This window comes from Chaetodon auriga, chromosome 21, assembly GCF_051107435.1.
Source record: "Chaetodon auriga isolate fChaAug3 chromosome 21, fChaAug3.hap1, whole genome shotgun sequence".
NCBI lineage: Eukaryota > Metazoa > Chordata > Actinopteri > Chaetodontiformes > Chaetodontidae > Chaetodon > Chaetodon auriga.
The window spans coordinates 9,243,950-9,261,178 of NC_135094.1; the positions used below are offsets into that span (position 1 = coordinate 9,243,950).

Genomic DNA, 17,229 nt, shown 5'->3' on the forward strand with positions numbered 1-17,229 from the left:
CCATAAATTAGCATCGTTAACTGATTGTTTTACTTTTGACTTTTATGTTTTACTACATTTTAACCGCAATGTTGGCTCATTTAGAGATGTGAACAATGTTGCTGTGGTTACCAGAGACAAGCTTAAACTACAGAGAAAGTGTTGTGGGACCTGTAGTCTTAAAATGCCTCGTTGACGTGACAATTAGCCGTGAATAATGGCTAATTTACTACATTACCCAGAATCCTATGCGATCCAGCTCGACGGTAGTCCTGTGTACATGTCTTGCTTTTTTGTTAGAAGTCCTCGTAGTGGCTCCCGAACACTTTTTGTTGACATAAATTGGAAATAGTTGACTTTTGTATCTGACGTATGCTGCTGGTGAAAGAGGGTTTTGTCAAATGACGACCTTCCCAGGTCACAATCCTCACCTGTTTAGGTGGAGGAGGCTGGGCAAGAGTAAAACATCTGAAGAAAAGGTAAGTTTGGTCTTTACGTTGAGAGGTGTACCGCTTCTATAACAACTGGGTCTGAGGGCAAAAGGAAGCAAAGTGTAGCAGTGTTTTTCGTGGATAATAGATTAAAGATGCTCACCCAAACACATTCTGTTATCTAAAGAGAGAACATTTAATCATTTTTCAGTCAATTGTCACTTTTCCAACCCTTTCCCAAGGATTATAAAATCCCCCAGGAGAAAAAAAGAAAATTTCCATTCGATTTATGAATGAAGGAGCGTCACATCATATTAAAGCTATATTTGATGGCATGGCTCATGTCGGGGGACAGTGTGGTGGAAATGTCATACAGATGGCCTTTTTCAGATTCTCACAGAGACAGAGATAGCTGAATCGCTGCAAGTGAAGCACAGACTTTTGGACGACTGGAAAATGATTTGGAAGTAATCTGCTGATTTAAGGCAGTAGCTAAGCTTTCCTGTGAAATAATCCTCAGAGATCAGCCACTGGCTCAGCCCTCAATTTGCACAATGCGCCCAAAGCTCAAGGTGTCTGTGTGCTTGGCTGGGTATTTTCAAGCAAGAAAAGGTGACCATGACACCGGTATTTTCATGGCCCCTGTGGTGTCTCTTGCAAACAGTATCAGCTCCCACTGAAAATTGTTTTTCTTTCATGAACAGGTACGTGTGAAGAATGCCGATGTTGACCAGTGGAGGAAGGTGAGAAGAATTTACCTGCTGGTGCAACTGTGTGTATGCAGTATATGTGTATTTTCATCATGCAGTTTTTGCATCATTATAAACTGAATTCCTTTGGGTTTTAGGCTGTTGGTGGACAAAACAAGCAATGTGAAGATGTTGCTGTGGGCTGATCAGCATTTTCAGTATTATCAAATATGCTTTGTCTGTTTGCTCTCAGCGAGTGGAGATGGCTTCAGAGTTCGCTGTATCTCAAGTCTTCTCCCACAAGAAACCTTGTTCAGGAACCAACAGCCGAGCTGTACAGTTGCAAAGCTCTGACCAGCTAAGAGATCATGATGACGCTTACAGTGAAGGTAGGTCAGCCCATGAAAGAAAGAACAGTTGTTTCTAGAGAAGTGTTACCTATATAATACATAACTGAAGCTGTGCAGCAGCAGGCTAAATACTGATATTCTTTGTCTGGTTCCCTCTTGCAGCTGAGGCTCTTCTTGGTGATTGGCTGAGCTGTAAATTGCGGCAGGAGCTGGAGATGGAGGAGGAAGACGACCTGATGTGCTCTGCTGAGAGGCCAAGCCCTGTTCGGTTGGCTAGTGCTCATCCTGCCGTCGACAACTACACCAACTTTGATGGTACAAAACAGCGAGGAAATCTGTGTTACCTATACAGTTAACCTGATGCTCATCATTTGAATTAACCAAGACCAGTGTAGTATGAAAATCAAAGATGTTGAACTTGCTTAAGATTAGAAATGTCTCACAGTGAGCAGTGTATAAATTTCCTTTTTGTCACAGTTGCCATGTAGTAATGCAGTTGTGTGAGTGCAGCATTTTCTTCGTTGTTCTTTTTTCTTCTTTGAATGCAAGAGGCAACCAAATGCCTTATCTTTTTTCATATTCTTACAAAATAACTCACGAATGCATGACTGGTTTTCAACAAGTGACTTACAAATCTTAGATGCTGGAGTTTCCAAGAGTTCTTCGAACTGCACTACAATAGAGCTGAAAACATAATATATAACATTCACGCTTCATTAAATCTTTACTGTAATAGATATGTCAAGCCAATATTGAGTCTCAGTACATTGACTTTCACACTATGGTGAAATGAACTGAAACCAGTGGCTGCCTAAAGGGAAGGAAATCAATCTGAAACCTTATTGAACGCTTTGCAAAACAGTCTGCTGTAATTTTAAGTGCAAATGATTTCAAGTTAATGGAATAAAGTGTTTGCAATCACTGGTACAGTCAAACTCCTCAGCTGTGATACAATACTTATGTTTTCAATACTTAGATCTGTACAACTGCCTGGCTGAGGAGGAAGAGCACAGCGCTGTGAACGGCTTCCTACAAGATCTGATGGAGCGAGACGTGTTGGACTGTGGGGTGATGGAGGAACTGGCGCTGGACGTTGGACAAACAAGGAGGAAGTTCAGAGACCCGACTGTCACAATGGAAGCACGACATCTGCAGGTATGTGACCAACGTGTGTCTCACATTCCTCAGGTTGCATAATAAATGTGAACACTGAGTTGTGAAACTACTTAACTGCAACAATGGGCACCCAAGTTGCGTTCTCAATTACATTAATTACTATTGATTGCGTTGAAGGTGAGGGAGAACCGGGCTCGGCGGGAGGCTGAGAGGCAGAGGCAACAGAGAGAGAGGGAGGCACGGCGGGCTGCTAGGGAGGAGGCGAAGCGGAGGGAGCGAGAGAAGGAGACAAGGAAGAAGCAGGAGGCACGGAGGCAGGAGGAGATGGTGCAGCAAGAGATGGTGAGACTCCGACGTGAGATGGAGGAGAGAAGAGGCCTGGAACAGCTGGTTCGACAGAGGTATGGTATCCACAGCAATCACTCGTCTCTGCCGAAGTTATCGCCTATGTATCTGAAATGAGCCTCTTATTGTGATCTCGCCAGCTCCATCCTCCCATGGTGGATTAAACGGATGAATGGTAACCTATTCAGAAGTAATAGTGTGATGAGCCAGGCCTCTAACCCAAACAACTATTGTGGAGGTGTCCCTGTGAAGGATAAGTAAGGCCTTGGCCAGCACAATGAGATCATGTGTAATCTCTCACAAAGTGTGTAGGCTAAGGTTTTTCTTTACCACTGCTGTGTCCTAAAGCAACTTTCTTCATGAACATCCTTTGATAAAAGCAATCAACAGTTGTCATCATGCAGAAATTTAAATGAGACCCTTAAATTAATATTGTTTCAGCGAAGAATCATGATAATTATACAGTGTAGATGTGAGAAGATTGAGTGGAAAATTATTTCAGCACTTCAAGGAGAAATAATGGAGGAAGTGGAATAAAGATTCAGATAGAGTGGAATATGTGGGATGTTTTTAAATAAAGTGGCTGTAAACTGCAACACAAACTGACATGAATATATTATATATTTTTTTATTATCATTGTCTGGTCATAAAAAGATTTTTAAGTTCTAAAATCTCAAAGACAGCATCAATAATACAACATTGGATGAGGTAAACAAGAAAAAAAAACATTTGGATCAATTCAAGGAGATATGGTGCACAGTTATGTAAAAAATTTGGTTTTTAGTATGAGTGTTTTATTCATTTCATGTAGTATTTACTGTGATGTGATTGCTTTCTGTATTAGGCCTGTTATTATTTTTATGTTGTCTTGACAAAGTCTTATGTGTATGTTTATTCCACAGGGAAAAGGAAAGAGTGGGAGGGCAGAGGGCAGCCAGGAGCCTCCAGTCAGCGCCTCCACTTCCCACAAAACAGCAGCAGCAGCAGCAGCAGGACACAGAGCACCTGTGTAAAGAACAGAAAATTCAAACCAAGGTTCACATGCGTAATCTCAAGGTTGGTACCTGCACTGTGTGCATGTGTGTGCGTGTGTGTGTGTGTGTGTGTGTGTGTGTGTGTGTGTGTGTGTGTGTGTGTGTGTGTGTGTGTGTGTGTGTGTGTGTGTGCAGGTTGATACCGGAAGAGTTCTCTTATTTGTGGGCCTGCATGTTTGCATGCATTTGTGTGCATGTTTTAGTGTCTGCAGAGGCATTTCTCTGGATGGTATTCAGTGGTGTTGGACCGAAGGCTGCGTTTGGTTAAGGCCATGGCCCTCTATGACTGGAAGAGGCAGCTGAGAGCTTGGCGAGCATGGCGGGCAGTGGTGTGGGCGGAACAACGGCAGCGAGAGGTGGCGAGAACAGAGCAGGAGCTGCGAGCTGAAAACAGGCGAGAACCAAAAAGAAATGAGGTTAAAGGGTCCTGTTAACCCGTCACTGCATAAATCCTGCCTTTTACCACAAATGACACAATAGAAATGACTACCTATTTCCAAAACTAGACTATTAATTATGACAGTATTTGTCATTGATTTATATCGTGACCAAGCAGTAATTGAGAGTTAAAAATAAGATCCTACCTGTTACCTCCTCCAGACAATGCCAGCTGGCCGTGGAGAGTGACCGACGCCGTCTGCTACGGCGATGTCTGAACGAGTGGCAGATATGGTGTCGGATGGAGAGGGAACAACGAGGGCTTTTGGCCCAGCAGCAGGAGACCCGGCGTAAGATGGCTGCCTTAATCAACGCTGCATCGACAGGCAAACTCAAGGCCATGGAAACCCCAACTGATCAGCCCTCAACAGCCCCACCTGAGGCATCTAACCAACCAGAGGCCACGGAGAAGGTGAGAGGTCACTCACAAATCCTCAAGTCTGCAGCAACAGTGCTCGAGCATTCATTCAAAAGTTAACTCTCTTTGTTAGAGACGGCCAAAACATCAGCCCTATCCTAGACAGGTGACGCCAAAGGCCTTAATACTGAGGCAACCAGTAAGTTTGGGCCAAAACTGAATAAAACTTTAATTTTCCAAATCTCCTCTTCTCACGGGATGACCTGAACCCCTCTCCACCGGGGAGAAAACTTTTCCTGCTGAAATATTCACAACTCTGGAGAGTGTGAGAGCAGGAACGATGGAGAGGTGTAAATATAGAGAATGGGAAGGTATAGAACAGATGGAAAGAATGGTAGAGAGAAATAAGAGGTGTAGGATAGTGGAACAGAGCTCAAGGGACAGAGGAAACAGAGCAGGAGAGGAAGTTGCAGGAGTTCATGGTGGAGGGGTCAGGAAAGAGGCCGTACTCGCCATCAGGGCCCTGCTGCTCACATGAGGATTCCTGGAGGTCAGTAGATTCAGGCGCTTGACACTGTATGTTATCCCCCTTAAGCTTTTTGTAGACCTAGACCTGAGGGTGAGTTTGATTTTATTCATATATGATACAGTCTTCATGTCTGTTTCGTTCTCTGTAGAAAGATCAGCACAGGTCAGGAACTTTAGCTCCAGACGCCTCTGCAGTACATCAGAACAAGGCCCCTGTGGGTACTGTGGCCCTGCCCACTCAGCCATGGCAGGTGAATCGACGCCATGCAGCGCCAACCGCCGCTGAGCTCCACGAGGCACGTCAGCGAGGAGAGGGCGGTGGCTTCACCTGTCCAAAAAGGGCGCCGTCGCCGGGAAGCAGGTTTGAGAACAGGCACGCCATCCAGCAGCAGATCATCACGCAGCAGAGGAAGCTGTTGAAGGAGCAGCAAGAGCAAATCGCACAGCTGAGGGAGAAGCAGAGCATGATGGGATTGGAGCTGGAAATGGAGAAAACCGCACAGCTCACCCAGCTGTCAGTGCTGAGGGGCTCGAGACCAAAGAGCCACAAGTTTGAGCCCACAGAGCAGAGGTAGGTTCACTGCCACACAATGTCAAACTCAGCTTTTGGTTTGGAAGTTTGTGAGAAAATCTCTCCCATATTCTCTCCCATATCCATATTCTAAGCCATTACGGTATTATCAAATAATTGATACATGTTCAAAAGTCATTAATTAAGGGTATTTTTACATGTTAATAAAGGTGTCCGGGTCCTGGCATTTTCATCTGCAGTCATAAATGTAATAAATTGAATTTAGGGTTTGCATAATAATCCATAAAGCCTGCAGTTATAAAGGAATAAATGGTTAATAAACAGGTGTCCAGATGTCCTGCAGCACTTTTCCAAAAGATTTCAAAAGCCAAATTGGTCACAACCTGGCAACCCAAAAAGTGCCCTCAATAATGGTTTATAACTGGTTTATTAGGCATCAATAAATTACTTCTTACCTGCCACTAATTACAATTTGTTAACCTCTTTATAAAGGATGACTTATTGGCTTCAGTTAACGATTATTTTCAGTTTGGATTAATCTGCCGATTATTTCCACAATGTCAAAAAATGCTCATCACAGTCTCCTAGAGGCCCCAGTGAGGTCTTCAGGTTGCTTCTTTCGTCCAATTGACTGTCCAAAACCCTATAGGGACTATACATTTACTATCATAAATTACAAAGAAATGTAGCAAGTCCTTCCAGCAAATGTTTAATATTTTTGCTTGAAAAATTTATGAAATGATGATTAATCGTTGCAGCTCTGATCATTTTGTTGAGCACAGGTCAGGGAGCGATCACCATTCAGTGAAGATTATTCAAAATGTTCGCGTTAAACAGTACACCACATTAAATAAAACCATTTAAACATTGGTCTGGATGTGGATCCTTGAACTGTAGGTTTACTGTTTCTCCAAAATAATTAGTGTAAGATCATTTATCACAGCCTCATAGCAAAGATAGTATAGAAATGACCACATAATGTGAAAATCTTAGGAATCAGCATCGGAATATGATTGAGTATAAACATTTTGTGATGTTAATGGTGATTAGCTGCAATACTGTATATGTGTATGCAGTCTTGTACATAATGTATGCAGCCTGGCCTCCTGTTCAGCCCTCTCACTGCATGCCTCGTGTCAACACATTTAAATAAGACAAAAAGAGCTCTAAAAATGATCTTTAGATTATGCTAATCACTTAGCTTTGCTAACCTCTCTCTCTGCAGTGCAGACTAATGGCAGAAGAAGCTGGCAGGTCATTATCTGTGTACACCTCTGACTAATCATGACGGACTGAAGGAGAAATGCCCTTTTAATCTAATGTCTAGAACAGTGCACACACTTTGTTTTCAGGGGCTACACTGAGGTGAGTTGGGGTAAAAGTCATTATCTGTTAATAGCTTGCTGTATTAAATACAAATCTCATGGGAGTAGATACAAAGAAACAGATCAGGACAGAGGAGCAGAAGGTTGTGCGAAAGTTAATATTTTGTGCATCCAGGTCTCATATGATTCTATATTTATGTAATTACAGATGAAATAGGCTTTCCAAGAAGTCTGCACAACCTTGAACAACAACACAACAGGAAGTCTTTGCCAGAAAACTCTTCCAGATTTATGCAGTTGACACCTGTCTGAGTGAAATGTGGCAGATAATATACAGGAGAACGTGAATGCAGCAGAGCTGAGACTGTGTGTCTGTGCTTCTGTCTGTGGTTGTTACTGTTGCAGGGCACTGAGAGTCACTGGAGAAGCTGACAGTCTCTGTGCACCTCAGAGGAAGGCGGTCACACGTCAGACGTCCCCCCATCCAGTCATCACGGGTCAGTCTGCAAGTTCGGCAAGCGTTTATTTACATTTCCATATACACATACGAAACAGGTTCGTATCTTCTTCCAAACATATGGCGACAGAACGCTGTAGCCGGGTTGTCAAGAGAATTGCCTGACCCTGAGTCATACATATGGAGATTTAATTTTCGCCTACAGATCTATAGTTCTACTACAGTAGCTCTCATACCTGAACGGTTATGTGTTCAGAATGTGATGCACGGACAAACATCCACATATGCACCCCTGAGACTGTTGTAGCACAGAAAAATGCCTCAGCTTTCTCCTCTCCCTCCCTCTGAAGCCATGGAGGCCCGCGCACATCAACGCGCCGAGCGGAAGAAGGAAATCGAAGAACTCAAGAGAAAGAAGGAAGAGGAAAAACTGGTAGGAGATCAAGGAGTTGTTTTCCGGACCAGCACTGTAACTGCCTTGTAATTGTCCACAACAATAAAAGATGCAACTTTTCAGGCGGCGATGAGAGCTGCTGAGGAGCAGAGGCAGAGGGAGGTGGAGGAGGAGAAACGCAAAGCAGCAGAAAAGAAGAAGGAGGAGAAGCGACAGGAAAGAGAGGTGAGATGTGTTTCATATTTAATGGATGCTCATGAAGACATGAGTCAGAATGCATCAGGCAGTCGAGTAACAGCGAGCGACACGCAGCAGGACGGTACCCTGGTGACACTTTGCAGAATATTAAAACAACGTCACTTGTGGTGTATGTGTGCAGAGGGAAGAGGAAAAGCAGAGGCAGCTGAAAAGGCAGCAGGAGCTCGTGAAGCTGGCTCGTCAACACTACCACATGAACTTGGTGTTACGGCGAGGCCTGGCGCCATGGAAACGCCTCATTCAGCTCAGACAGGCCAACACGCAGGTAAATCACCTGTCAGCCGCATACAGAGTGTTTTCAGCCTGCCCTCAGCCCGCCAATTCCACATCTTAAGAGCCCAGGAGGTGGTCTTGATTCTGGATTTCACTTTTAATGGCGTACTAAAAAAAAAAAAAAAATGCTGTTTGAACAGGAAGCTGTGCAGCGCTTCAGGCTTTTCATCATCACACACGCTCCTACGACAGAATTACAAAAAGTATAAAAGCAAGAATTGTGACCTTCAAGGGTAAATCCAAGTCCTGGTACAGGCCGGATTCGAATAACAGAACTGGTCGCACACTTGAATGTTAAGAAGAGCACATTCAGTCAGTCCAGTGTGTGCATTTGCTGTCTGGCTTGGAGGCAGTCACTTAATGTGGCAATGGCAAAGCTAACGTGTGTCTGTTAGAGGCTTTTTGCAATTCAAAGCTTCACAAGCGGCTGCATTTTTTTATGGCTGGCGGATCACCGGGTGGACAGAGGGCTTCCTAAACTCCTCATACGAAGAAGCTTCTTTAGTGGAAAAAAATTATAAATCTGACTGGAGAGGCAGGAAAAGCTTAGACACATTCAAAACAGGAGAAAAGCCCTTTAACCAATAATATTTTAATCATTTTTTAATACTGTCATAATTAGTACAATCTTTGGTTCTTCATCTGTGGCCGTTGCTGTTGTTGCTGGGATGATTTATCTTTGTCCATCATCCATTTTATTGATATTTGTCCACTGGTGCTGTTTTTTTTTTTCACTGCTTGTGAAGCACTTTGATTTTCGGAAGTGCAATATAAATTATTACTATTGCAAAGTACCACAAACCACATGCTGTGTATCCACAGGCAACCCGGTCGAACACATTTAATAGACTGATAATTATGAGCAATGAGCAGAACTGTTCTGGTAAAAATAGACACTCAGAAGCAAATTTAAACACCCCAAGCAAAGGACACATAGCCTACACCCACCACCCGACAACAAAAGCATGCAGCACAATTTCATCACCGCTTTCCTTGACGGTGTCACTTGATGTTCAAAATGTTCCTGCCTTTGCACAGAATGACACAAAAACTGTTGTGCGTACATGTTTCACAGCTTGATACGTACAAATCCTCTTTGAGTTTCAGCTGAAGACAGGCGCTTCATCTTTTGACACCACTCCATTGTTTCAACCTGGCACATACGATTGAGTTTGGACGCATTCATCGACGCGCATCAACGCTTTTCTTTTCAATGCCCGCCAGCTGGCCGAGAGTCACCACAATCTCTTCCTCCTGAGGCGGTGCACACTAGGCTGGCAGCAATCGGCAAGAGAGTCCGCGTGTGAGAGAGAGGCTTCTGCGGACCAACTGTACCAGCACTTTTTGCTTCGGAGGAGCTTAAGCTGCTGGAAAAGAGTGTGTATACGCGCACACACGCACACACACACGGTTAATCATAATTGCAGTGCCCCCATCTTTTGTCAGTGACTTATGGCAACACCTTTTCCTAATCTCCTCTTCTGCCTGCACTCAATTATGTTTAAGGTGTCCAGTCTTTAAGGTTAAAAAAAAAAAAAAAAAAAAGTTTAGACCATTTTCTGCTTCTTTTCTTCTTTAAGTTCAAACTTGCAATTGCCATTTTGTTTAGGATTTTACAGCTGAGATGATGGGCTGAATGCCAACAAGCAGCTTTTCACAGTAACATTCAAAGCAACACGAATCGTTTGTTTTAATACAGTCAGTTTTAAAATGTTCCCACCTCAGCTGAAGGACTGGCGGATGATTCAAGAGGAGAGAGCGGAGCGTTTCTATCGCGCTCGTACTCTGAGGAGGTTTCTGCTGGGACTGCTGGACCATGTGACCCAGGAGAAGCTGCTGGAGTGGGACCGTCAGGAGCTGGCTCAGGAGCACAGTGACAGGTCTGATATGTGTATGTTCCCTGTACATGCTGACCTGGAGGCACTAGTTGAAAAGTCAGGGGATCATCAGTGATAACAATTCAGCCTGAGGGGGCACATGAATGTCTGGACAAAATGGCAATCCAGTGTGAGTGGGATCAGCACTGTGGATATGTGATGGGCTGACCAGACTGTTAGTTTGGGGACTCTTAAATACTTTTCTCATTTGCATCTAAATAGTTTTGCAAAATTGTTCCCTACAAAATGTAAATTTCAAATCAATCAACACACATTTCCCACAGTGGCCCAAATTAATGACTTCTGTAGCACTGGTCTAACTTAATGATGTCACTGTCACTGCCAGAAAGTGTTTAGAAACTGCAGCTTCTCAGTAGGTGTCAGCTGAATGACCACAGCCTGCAGGACAATTCCCACCGGCTGCCCAGCTGCCATCATCAATGCTCCCCTAGCAACGTCATGTGAAAACTCATTAGGTGTTGTCAACCCACAGGTCCCTGTAATTCACTTTCTTGTCGCTCACTTGCTTTGTTTCCGTCTGTCCCTCCATCTGCCTGCACTTCAGACGGGTGCTGCGGCGATGTTTCCTGGCTTGGGGGAAGCTTCCGTTTCTGCTGCGCAGGGAAAGAGAGAAGGAAGAGCGGCGGGAGAAGCTGGGGCGGAAAGTGGCCGAGGTTCTGCCCGATTTCCTCTCCTGTCCGCTGTGAAGTGGCGCGGCCTCTGTGAGAAACGGTCACTGCATTCCCACACAGACGACACACAAACATCTCAATAACTCTGGAGAGGACGCGCACACATTTCTCACATTCATTTAATAGAATAAATAAGTAAAATGTATTTCATACAAACACATAACTGGATACCAAAAAAAAGCTTTCAATCCATTTGAGGACTCATAAAAGCAGCTGGAGTGGAAAGCACTGAAAACCTCTCAAGTTGACATTATTGTGAACTGATTTATTTGCTTTATCTTCATATTTCCAGAGCTGTTCAATTCAGGAGTCAGTTTGAAAATAAACTACTCGTATGTTCCTACCCATCCAATCATTCATTGTGTTTAAAGCAGTGACACACTTTAAGTAGCCTGAATATGTGGCTCGTGCTGAGACGTTACATTTATCTGTGATAAATATCCACAACACATTTCACAAGGTCAACACTGCAGATAAATGTTTGTGGGGGATGAAGCAGGCGTAGCGTGTAGGCAGAGAGACCATCCTTGAAATGATGTTCAGCCCACTGCTTTTTGCAGGCCTGAACACCTCCAGAGGCGTCACCTTGTTGCCGCTGCTGTGCTCAGACAAAATGTCCCTACGAGACTCGACAGATTACTCATTCTCACATTTTTCTTGTATGCCGACTCCCAGCAAGGCACTAGAATGTAGAGGAGACATAAAGGCAATGTTCAAGTCCAGAGAAGACAGTCAAAGTGAAGGAAACGGTGGAATGAGGCAGCAGTGGAAGGAGATTAAAGGTCAGTGAGGGGATGAAGCTGCATAGCGAAAACGCCAGTTGTCAGGGACATTAATGTTATCTTATTGGGCCTGTAGTTGTTATTGCTATATGTCAAAGTCAGAGCAACTCAGGTGGCAACTCAATAGCTGCAGTAACCCCCTGACATCAGTCCTAGCAGCTATTAGGTTTCCTGCCAAGCAGACGATGGCCAGTAAAGTCAGTGTGAAAGGAGCATTGCTGCCATCCAGTGGACATACACAGAACAGCAGCCATAAGCTGCTACTTCCTGAAAACTCATGATTGTGTAACAGTCCCTCATACCAGGTCAGTTGGGGCAGGGCAGGGAGGATTCAGCTTTTCTCCCATGGTCATGAACTCTGCCCAGTTGCCACGAAAACCTCGAGAGTAGACGCCGGTGTCCACTACGAGTCCCCAGTAGGCGCTGCGAGCGGTTTTGTCTCGCAGGGCGGCGCGTGCCTCGCGCTCGGTCACGTTGTAGCTGATGTTGATCACCTGCACCACCAGCAGGTGTAACAGCCCACCGGTCACGATGCTGCTGTACCACGCGCAGGTGAAGCAGAGTGCAGTGCTGGAACACAGACAATGAGAAAAGATGGGAAAATGACAAAACACGGCAGCATGCAACAAATAGGAAGTGCTAGCATGGGTAAAAGTGTTCATATGTATTATCAGTAAGCCTCTAATTTTGGCATTAAAGTTGTAAAACTTGCTCATCACTTGATGAAAACCAGAAGATTTTATCAGTATTTAAATATAAAACTGCTTTTACGTGTACATAATATTCTCTGTGACCAGTTTAAAAGATGTCAGTGGACAGATTGCAGTTGTGTGTTCGGCAGTATGGCGTTCAGATAGTTGTTCTTCAAGTCTATTTTAAGTGTGCGACGCCTACAGCGGTGCCAGAGCAGATCACTGAAACTATCTTACATCTGTTCCCTCATTGCTCTGAGCCAAACTCGACAGAGCTCGTCAAACTGATTCAACGCCACAGCATAATGTCCATCACACAAACTCATTTAGTCATTTTATCAGAAATTCAGGAGAAAATGTCAAAAAGCCTCAGTGACAAGAAGACAACTCTGAATCGCTGCTAAAAGGCCATCTGCCATTTCCTGTTTCCAAGTTAGAGATGGTCTTCACATTCCTAATAATGCATCCTGATATTAATTACAACAAGCAACCAAGCAATGGCCATTTCACATTTGCAGCAGTTGTACAAATTTCTCCAACAGAAGGAACATTGTTTTCAGTACCTGTACTGGTCGTAGACCCCCGGGCAGTAGAGCAGGGCGGTGAAGAGGTGTTGTTTCGGACACACGCTCTGAAGCACCAGGCTGATCCCGTACAGGGACGTCAAGAGGAAGAAGATGAGTGTGAGCAGGAAGCTGCGGTGATTGGCCCGTCCCACACAGCTGTTTATCCTACCAGGGCACCAACGGAGGGGACGCACGAACACACAGGTACACACACACACAGGCAGACAAAACATTGTACTGAGACCCCAGGGTTACACCACACTACACACATGCAGGACCACACATAGAAGTGCAGGAGCGGATGATAGCAAGGAACTGCTAGCTGTGGTTAAGATGAGTGTGTGATGTTGATTGGACACAACATACAATATGGCCAATAAAGTCACAGCAGGTGTGAATAGGACAGACACTCATATCCTGGAAAGAAAGACAGTCACTTAAGGGCACTGTTTTGAAAATTAAAAGGGTAGTTTTTTTTAGATTTATTGAATAGTTTGTGTAGAAAAGACAGGCAGATGGCAAACAAGACAGCTTCAGTGTTTCAGATGTGAGACAAAGTGGAGGAAACGGTGAAGACAGGCCGACTGAGAGGCATTTTAATGGAACCCACCAGACACAGTGGTGGTCGAGACGCAGCACGCAGACACCACAGATCCGACAATGTCCCGCCCTCGGGGGCCGCACCACCCTGCACACCGGACACCAGTTCCTTCGGCTACTTTCCTTCAGCTCCGGTGACTCCACCTGCTCCGACGACCCCGCCCGGTTGGCTACTGTCATCGTCACATCCTGCCTCCCCCCGTTGAGGGCGGGGTCTCTGTCTGGCAGAGGGCTGTAATATGTCACCGTGCTGTGGACGGACTCTTCGTTTGGCCGCACGGTGCCAGGATCTCTCTTGGTGTGAGCAAGGGCTACCAGGGTGAGTATGACCCCAGCAGTTACCATGGCCACCTGGACCAGGCCAACATCCCCACTGGGAAGCACCTCCGTAATGAACAAGTAGTACATGTACCCCAGGGAGAAGAGCGCCAGGCTGAGGAAGAAGAGCGTCTGTCCTTTCTTACGATGGGTGAAATAGTAGTACCACAGCACCAGGCCAGGCAGAGCCGTCAGAACCACCATGCCGAGCAGGAAGTGGAGAGCAGCGAGGTGCAGCAGGACGGGAAGGAGAACAAGAGGAGGGATGACGGACAGGTCCACTTTTCGGGCACCACCCCACAACCAGGGCACACGAACCCGGTCTGCCAAAACTTCAGTCAGCTGTGACAAGTATTCAGGTTTCTGAGGCTCCCTCTTCAGAAACCTGACAAAAGATTGATACAAACAAATACCTTAAGTAAATACAGCACCAAAAACAACCCCTATACATTAATTTTGTAATGATGTGAAATAAAGAAGCATATTTCTGAAACTGAAGAATTAAGCGACTAATTGTTCCAGGTCTAGTTTGTGTGGACGGTGTTCGTGCTGAGACTTTATAGACTTTAACTAAATAATTTCACTAAATAACAAACAGATCAATTGTCACTTAAAATAATCATTAGCTGGAGCCCCAGGGTTCAATTTGCTGTCTCTCACCTGTCACAGGTGTCATCCAGGTCCTCGCAGTCACAGCAGCAGGCTGCTACATGGCTGCGCTCTCCCAGTCTGTTCACATACTCGCAGCAGCACAAGCTCTCCTCCTCCTGCAGCACCTTGGTGGCTCGCTTCTTCATGACGGACAGCCTTACAGCCTATCAGATGATAAAACCAGTGTTAGTACCATTATTTCAGTTCAGAGACAAGAAAAGTGGCAGATGAGAGAAGTGAAGGACTGTAAATACCACGAAGAGCTCACGTCACTGAAATGTCCTTTGCATACAGCAGCTTGCCAGCAATTGGCATTTGTTTTAGATGGTGGAACCGTTCCAGATTTTGACCACATAACACTGCAAAGCAGACCCTGTTCATTTGACCCCACCCAGTCCCCCTCCTATCCCCACATCTGTCACACATCTGTCATCCTTTAATGATTCACAGCAACTAAATGGTCCCACCACTGCAGCCCGCTGGCACATTCAGACTGCACAGATGGATTTGGGCTGAGGTGAGGCAGTGGCAGCATTTATAACAATCGCAGGTCTCCGGTATGCCCTCCATCACAGAACACAGAGTGTAGATACCCGAGTGGACCACTAAGTGGGATAAATCCTTCAGTTTAACCTCTCTTGGGGCATGAGATCTGGCTCTATTGGTCCGAATGAGTCTCTGATTAGCAATAAATCAAAGCATGACATTGTGCGTTGTTATTATTAGCCACTGATCAAACTAACATGGTAAAGAGGACGTCAGGGTCAGGAAAGGTTGCCCAACATCTAATTGGTGAATTCTTCCAGGCAGCCTTGGAGCAAAATCTGTAAGGGACTAAAGAGGAGACAGATTGGGCTGCATGTACTGATTAATGGGTGTGGAGTAACACCAACCACCACATCTGTTCCCTGACAAAAAAAAAGAAAAACTAACTCTGCTGCAAGGATTCACAGTGTGACGGTGGTGCTCAGCAGTTTTATGTCCTGCTGTAACATGGGGATTTTTTTGTGGCATGCAGGACTTTTGACTTGCGTTGGCTGCAGGACATTAAACAGCTTGTAAAATGTAACACAGGATGGCTGTAGCTATTTATGAGTGATGCCTTTTTTAGGCGGAAGTAAGGATAAGGATGTGTTCCTTAGAGATCAAATGCTTAGCTGTAATCGATTAGTGGTAAGATAGAAAATAATAATAATTTCATAATTTCATCTCATTTATGTGATAGTAAAGTGATCACTGATTAACACGTTCATTTGATAAATCCACAAAAAGGACAAAGTGTCCAACCGAGTTGTGCTTTTACGGGACGTTTTTTTTTTTCTTGGCCGGGAACAGTTACTTCCTGGTGCATTGAAGTCGTTGTAGGATCTCCAGGCAACCAGCAAAGACTCCAGGAAGTAACTGCACCTTCCCAAAAAATAGTCCCCTTTGTATCCAGACTTAATGCTAAACTTATCTAATAAGCTGCGGGCTGTAGCATCGTATTCAACAGATAACCTACACATGAAAGCGGCATCAATCTTCTCATCTATTTAGTATATTTATTTTTGTCCTTTTTTTCTACGCCTTTTCATACTTGCTGTCTGTAACAACTTAATTGGGCTCAATAAAGTTTTATCTCATCTTATCTAATCTTAACCTCCTCCGGGAGTAGTTATTTTACCCTGATAAGTGCATACAGCTGAACTGACAACTTTTCTCAGGGCACTTGGCATTTTCCGTGCGGAATTTGTTTGAGGTGTTTTAAGCTGATAATAACGTCTTGCTCTCAAACGTTTGCCGTTAATGATCACTTTCGTTGAACACCGGAGGTCGTTCGTCTGATGCTGCAGTCAGACACTGCGTCAAACAAAGCCTACACGTAGCATCGAAGACACACAGCACATGGTTAACAGCCGTCCCCTACCTGCACACTGAGCTTCTACATGCCGATGCTTTCGAGTAAATATCGACGGCAATGATAATCCTCCGCCAGGCTTCTCAACGGAAGTCTCTCTCCGGCGGACGGCTGTTGTATCCGGTGTTTCTCGGAGCGATTTAACGCCGAGGAAGTTGCCTGGGTCACGGCAGCCGGTGGTAAACCTGTCTGGGTTCAAGTGTCGAGTCGACAAGGGTCTCGTCGTTGGGTTTTTACCGGGTCCTGTGTAGAGAGACGTTCTGTGGCTCTGCCCCCAACCTGAGTAGACAGTTTTCCCTCCTGACGTCAAGTGAAAACCGCCAAGGACACGTTCAAATGCCCACACCTACAGAACAAGTTAATTTTTCTTAGGATAGCGAAGGCATGACACGCCCTACTCTGCCTCTGATTGGCTTACCCTGATATTCTTACTCCACTAACCAATCCTACTCCTCATACCTAACCAACCCACAAACGAAGGCAACGAGAACTAGCCAATCGGAGGCAGAATAGGGCGGGTCTTGACTTCGCCATCCTAGAAAGAAATTGCCCAAACTCAAGCTAATTTTAGGTGGGCACCTCAATCTTTAACTTTGCAAAATATACAAAAAGAATAAACTAGAAACAGACCAACAAATTAAGTCAA

At 44.9% G+C, this 17,229-nt stretch overlaps 2 protein-coding genes across 3 annotated transcripts; one reads left to right on the forward strand and one right to left on the reverse strand.

The window, feature by feature from the left end:
* Positions 1–195: 195 nt before the first annotated feature.
* Positions 196–11,190, forward strand: ccdc191 (coiled-coil domain containing 191). The gene is made up of 17 exons (XM_076721354.1): positions 196–458; positions 1,115–1,153; positions 1,353–1,488; positions 1,612–1,764; positions 2,426–2,604; positions 2,743–2,966; positions 3,814–3,967; positions 4,149–4,339; positions 4,546–4,795; positions 5,419–5,840; positions 7,532–7,623; positions 7,934–8,016; positions 8,101–8,202; positions 8,357–8,500; positions 9,733–9,885; positions 10,234–10,388; positions 10,951–11,190. The coding sequence occupies exons 1-17, from the start codon at positions 381–383 to the stop codon at positions 11,090–11,092; spliced, it is 2,697 nt and encodes an 898-aa protein (XP_076577469.1). The 5' UTR covers positions 196–380; the 3' UTR covers positions 11,093–11,190.
* zdhhc23b (zDHHC palmitoyltransferase 23b) lies at positions 11,181–16,958 on the reverse strand. Of its 2 annotated transcripts, none has more exons than XM_076721352.1 (6): positions 16,593–16,958; positions 14,696–14,850; positions 13,728–14,420; positions 13,115–13,282; positions 12,162–12,429; positions 11,181–11,759 (listed from the first exon to the last, which is right to left on the reverse strand). In XM_076721352.1, the coding sequence occupies exons 2-6, from the start codon at positions 14,830–14,832 to the stop codon at positions 11,724–11,726; spliced, it is 1,302 nt and encodes a 433-aa protein (XP_076577467.1). In that variant the 5' UTR covers positions 14,833–14,850; positions 16,593–16,958; the 3' UTR covers positions 11,181–11,723. The 2 variants fall into 2 exon arrangements, with proteins under 2 accessions (XP_076577467.1, XP_076577468.1); XM_076721353.1 differs by having other exon boundaries at positions 13,115–13,195; positions 16,593–16,914.
* Between the last annotated feature and the right edge of the window lie 271 nt (positions 16,959–17,229).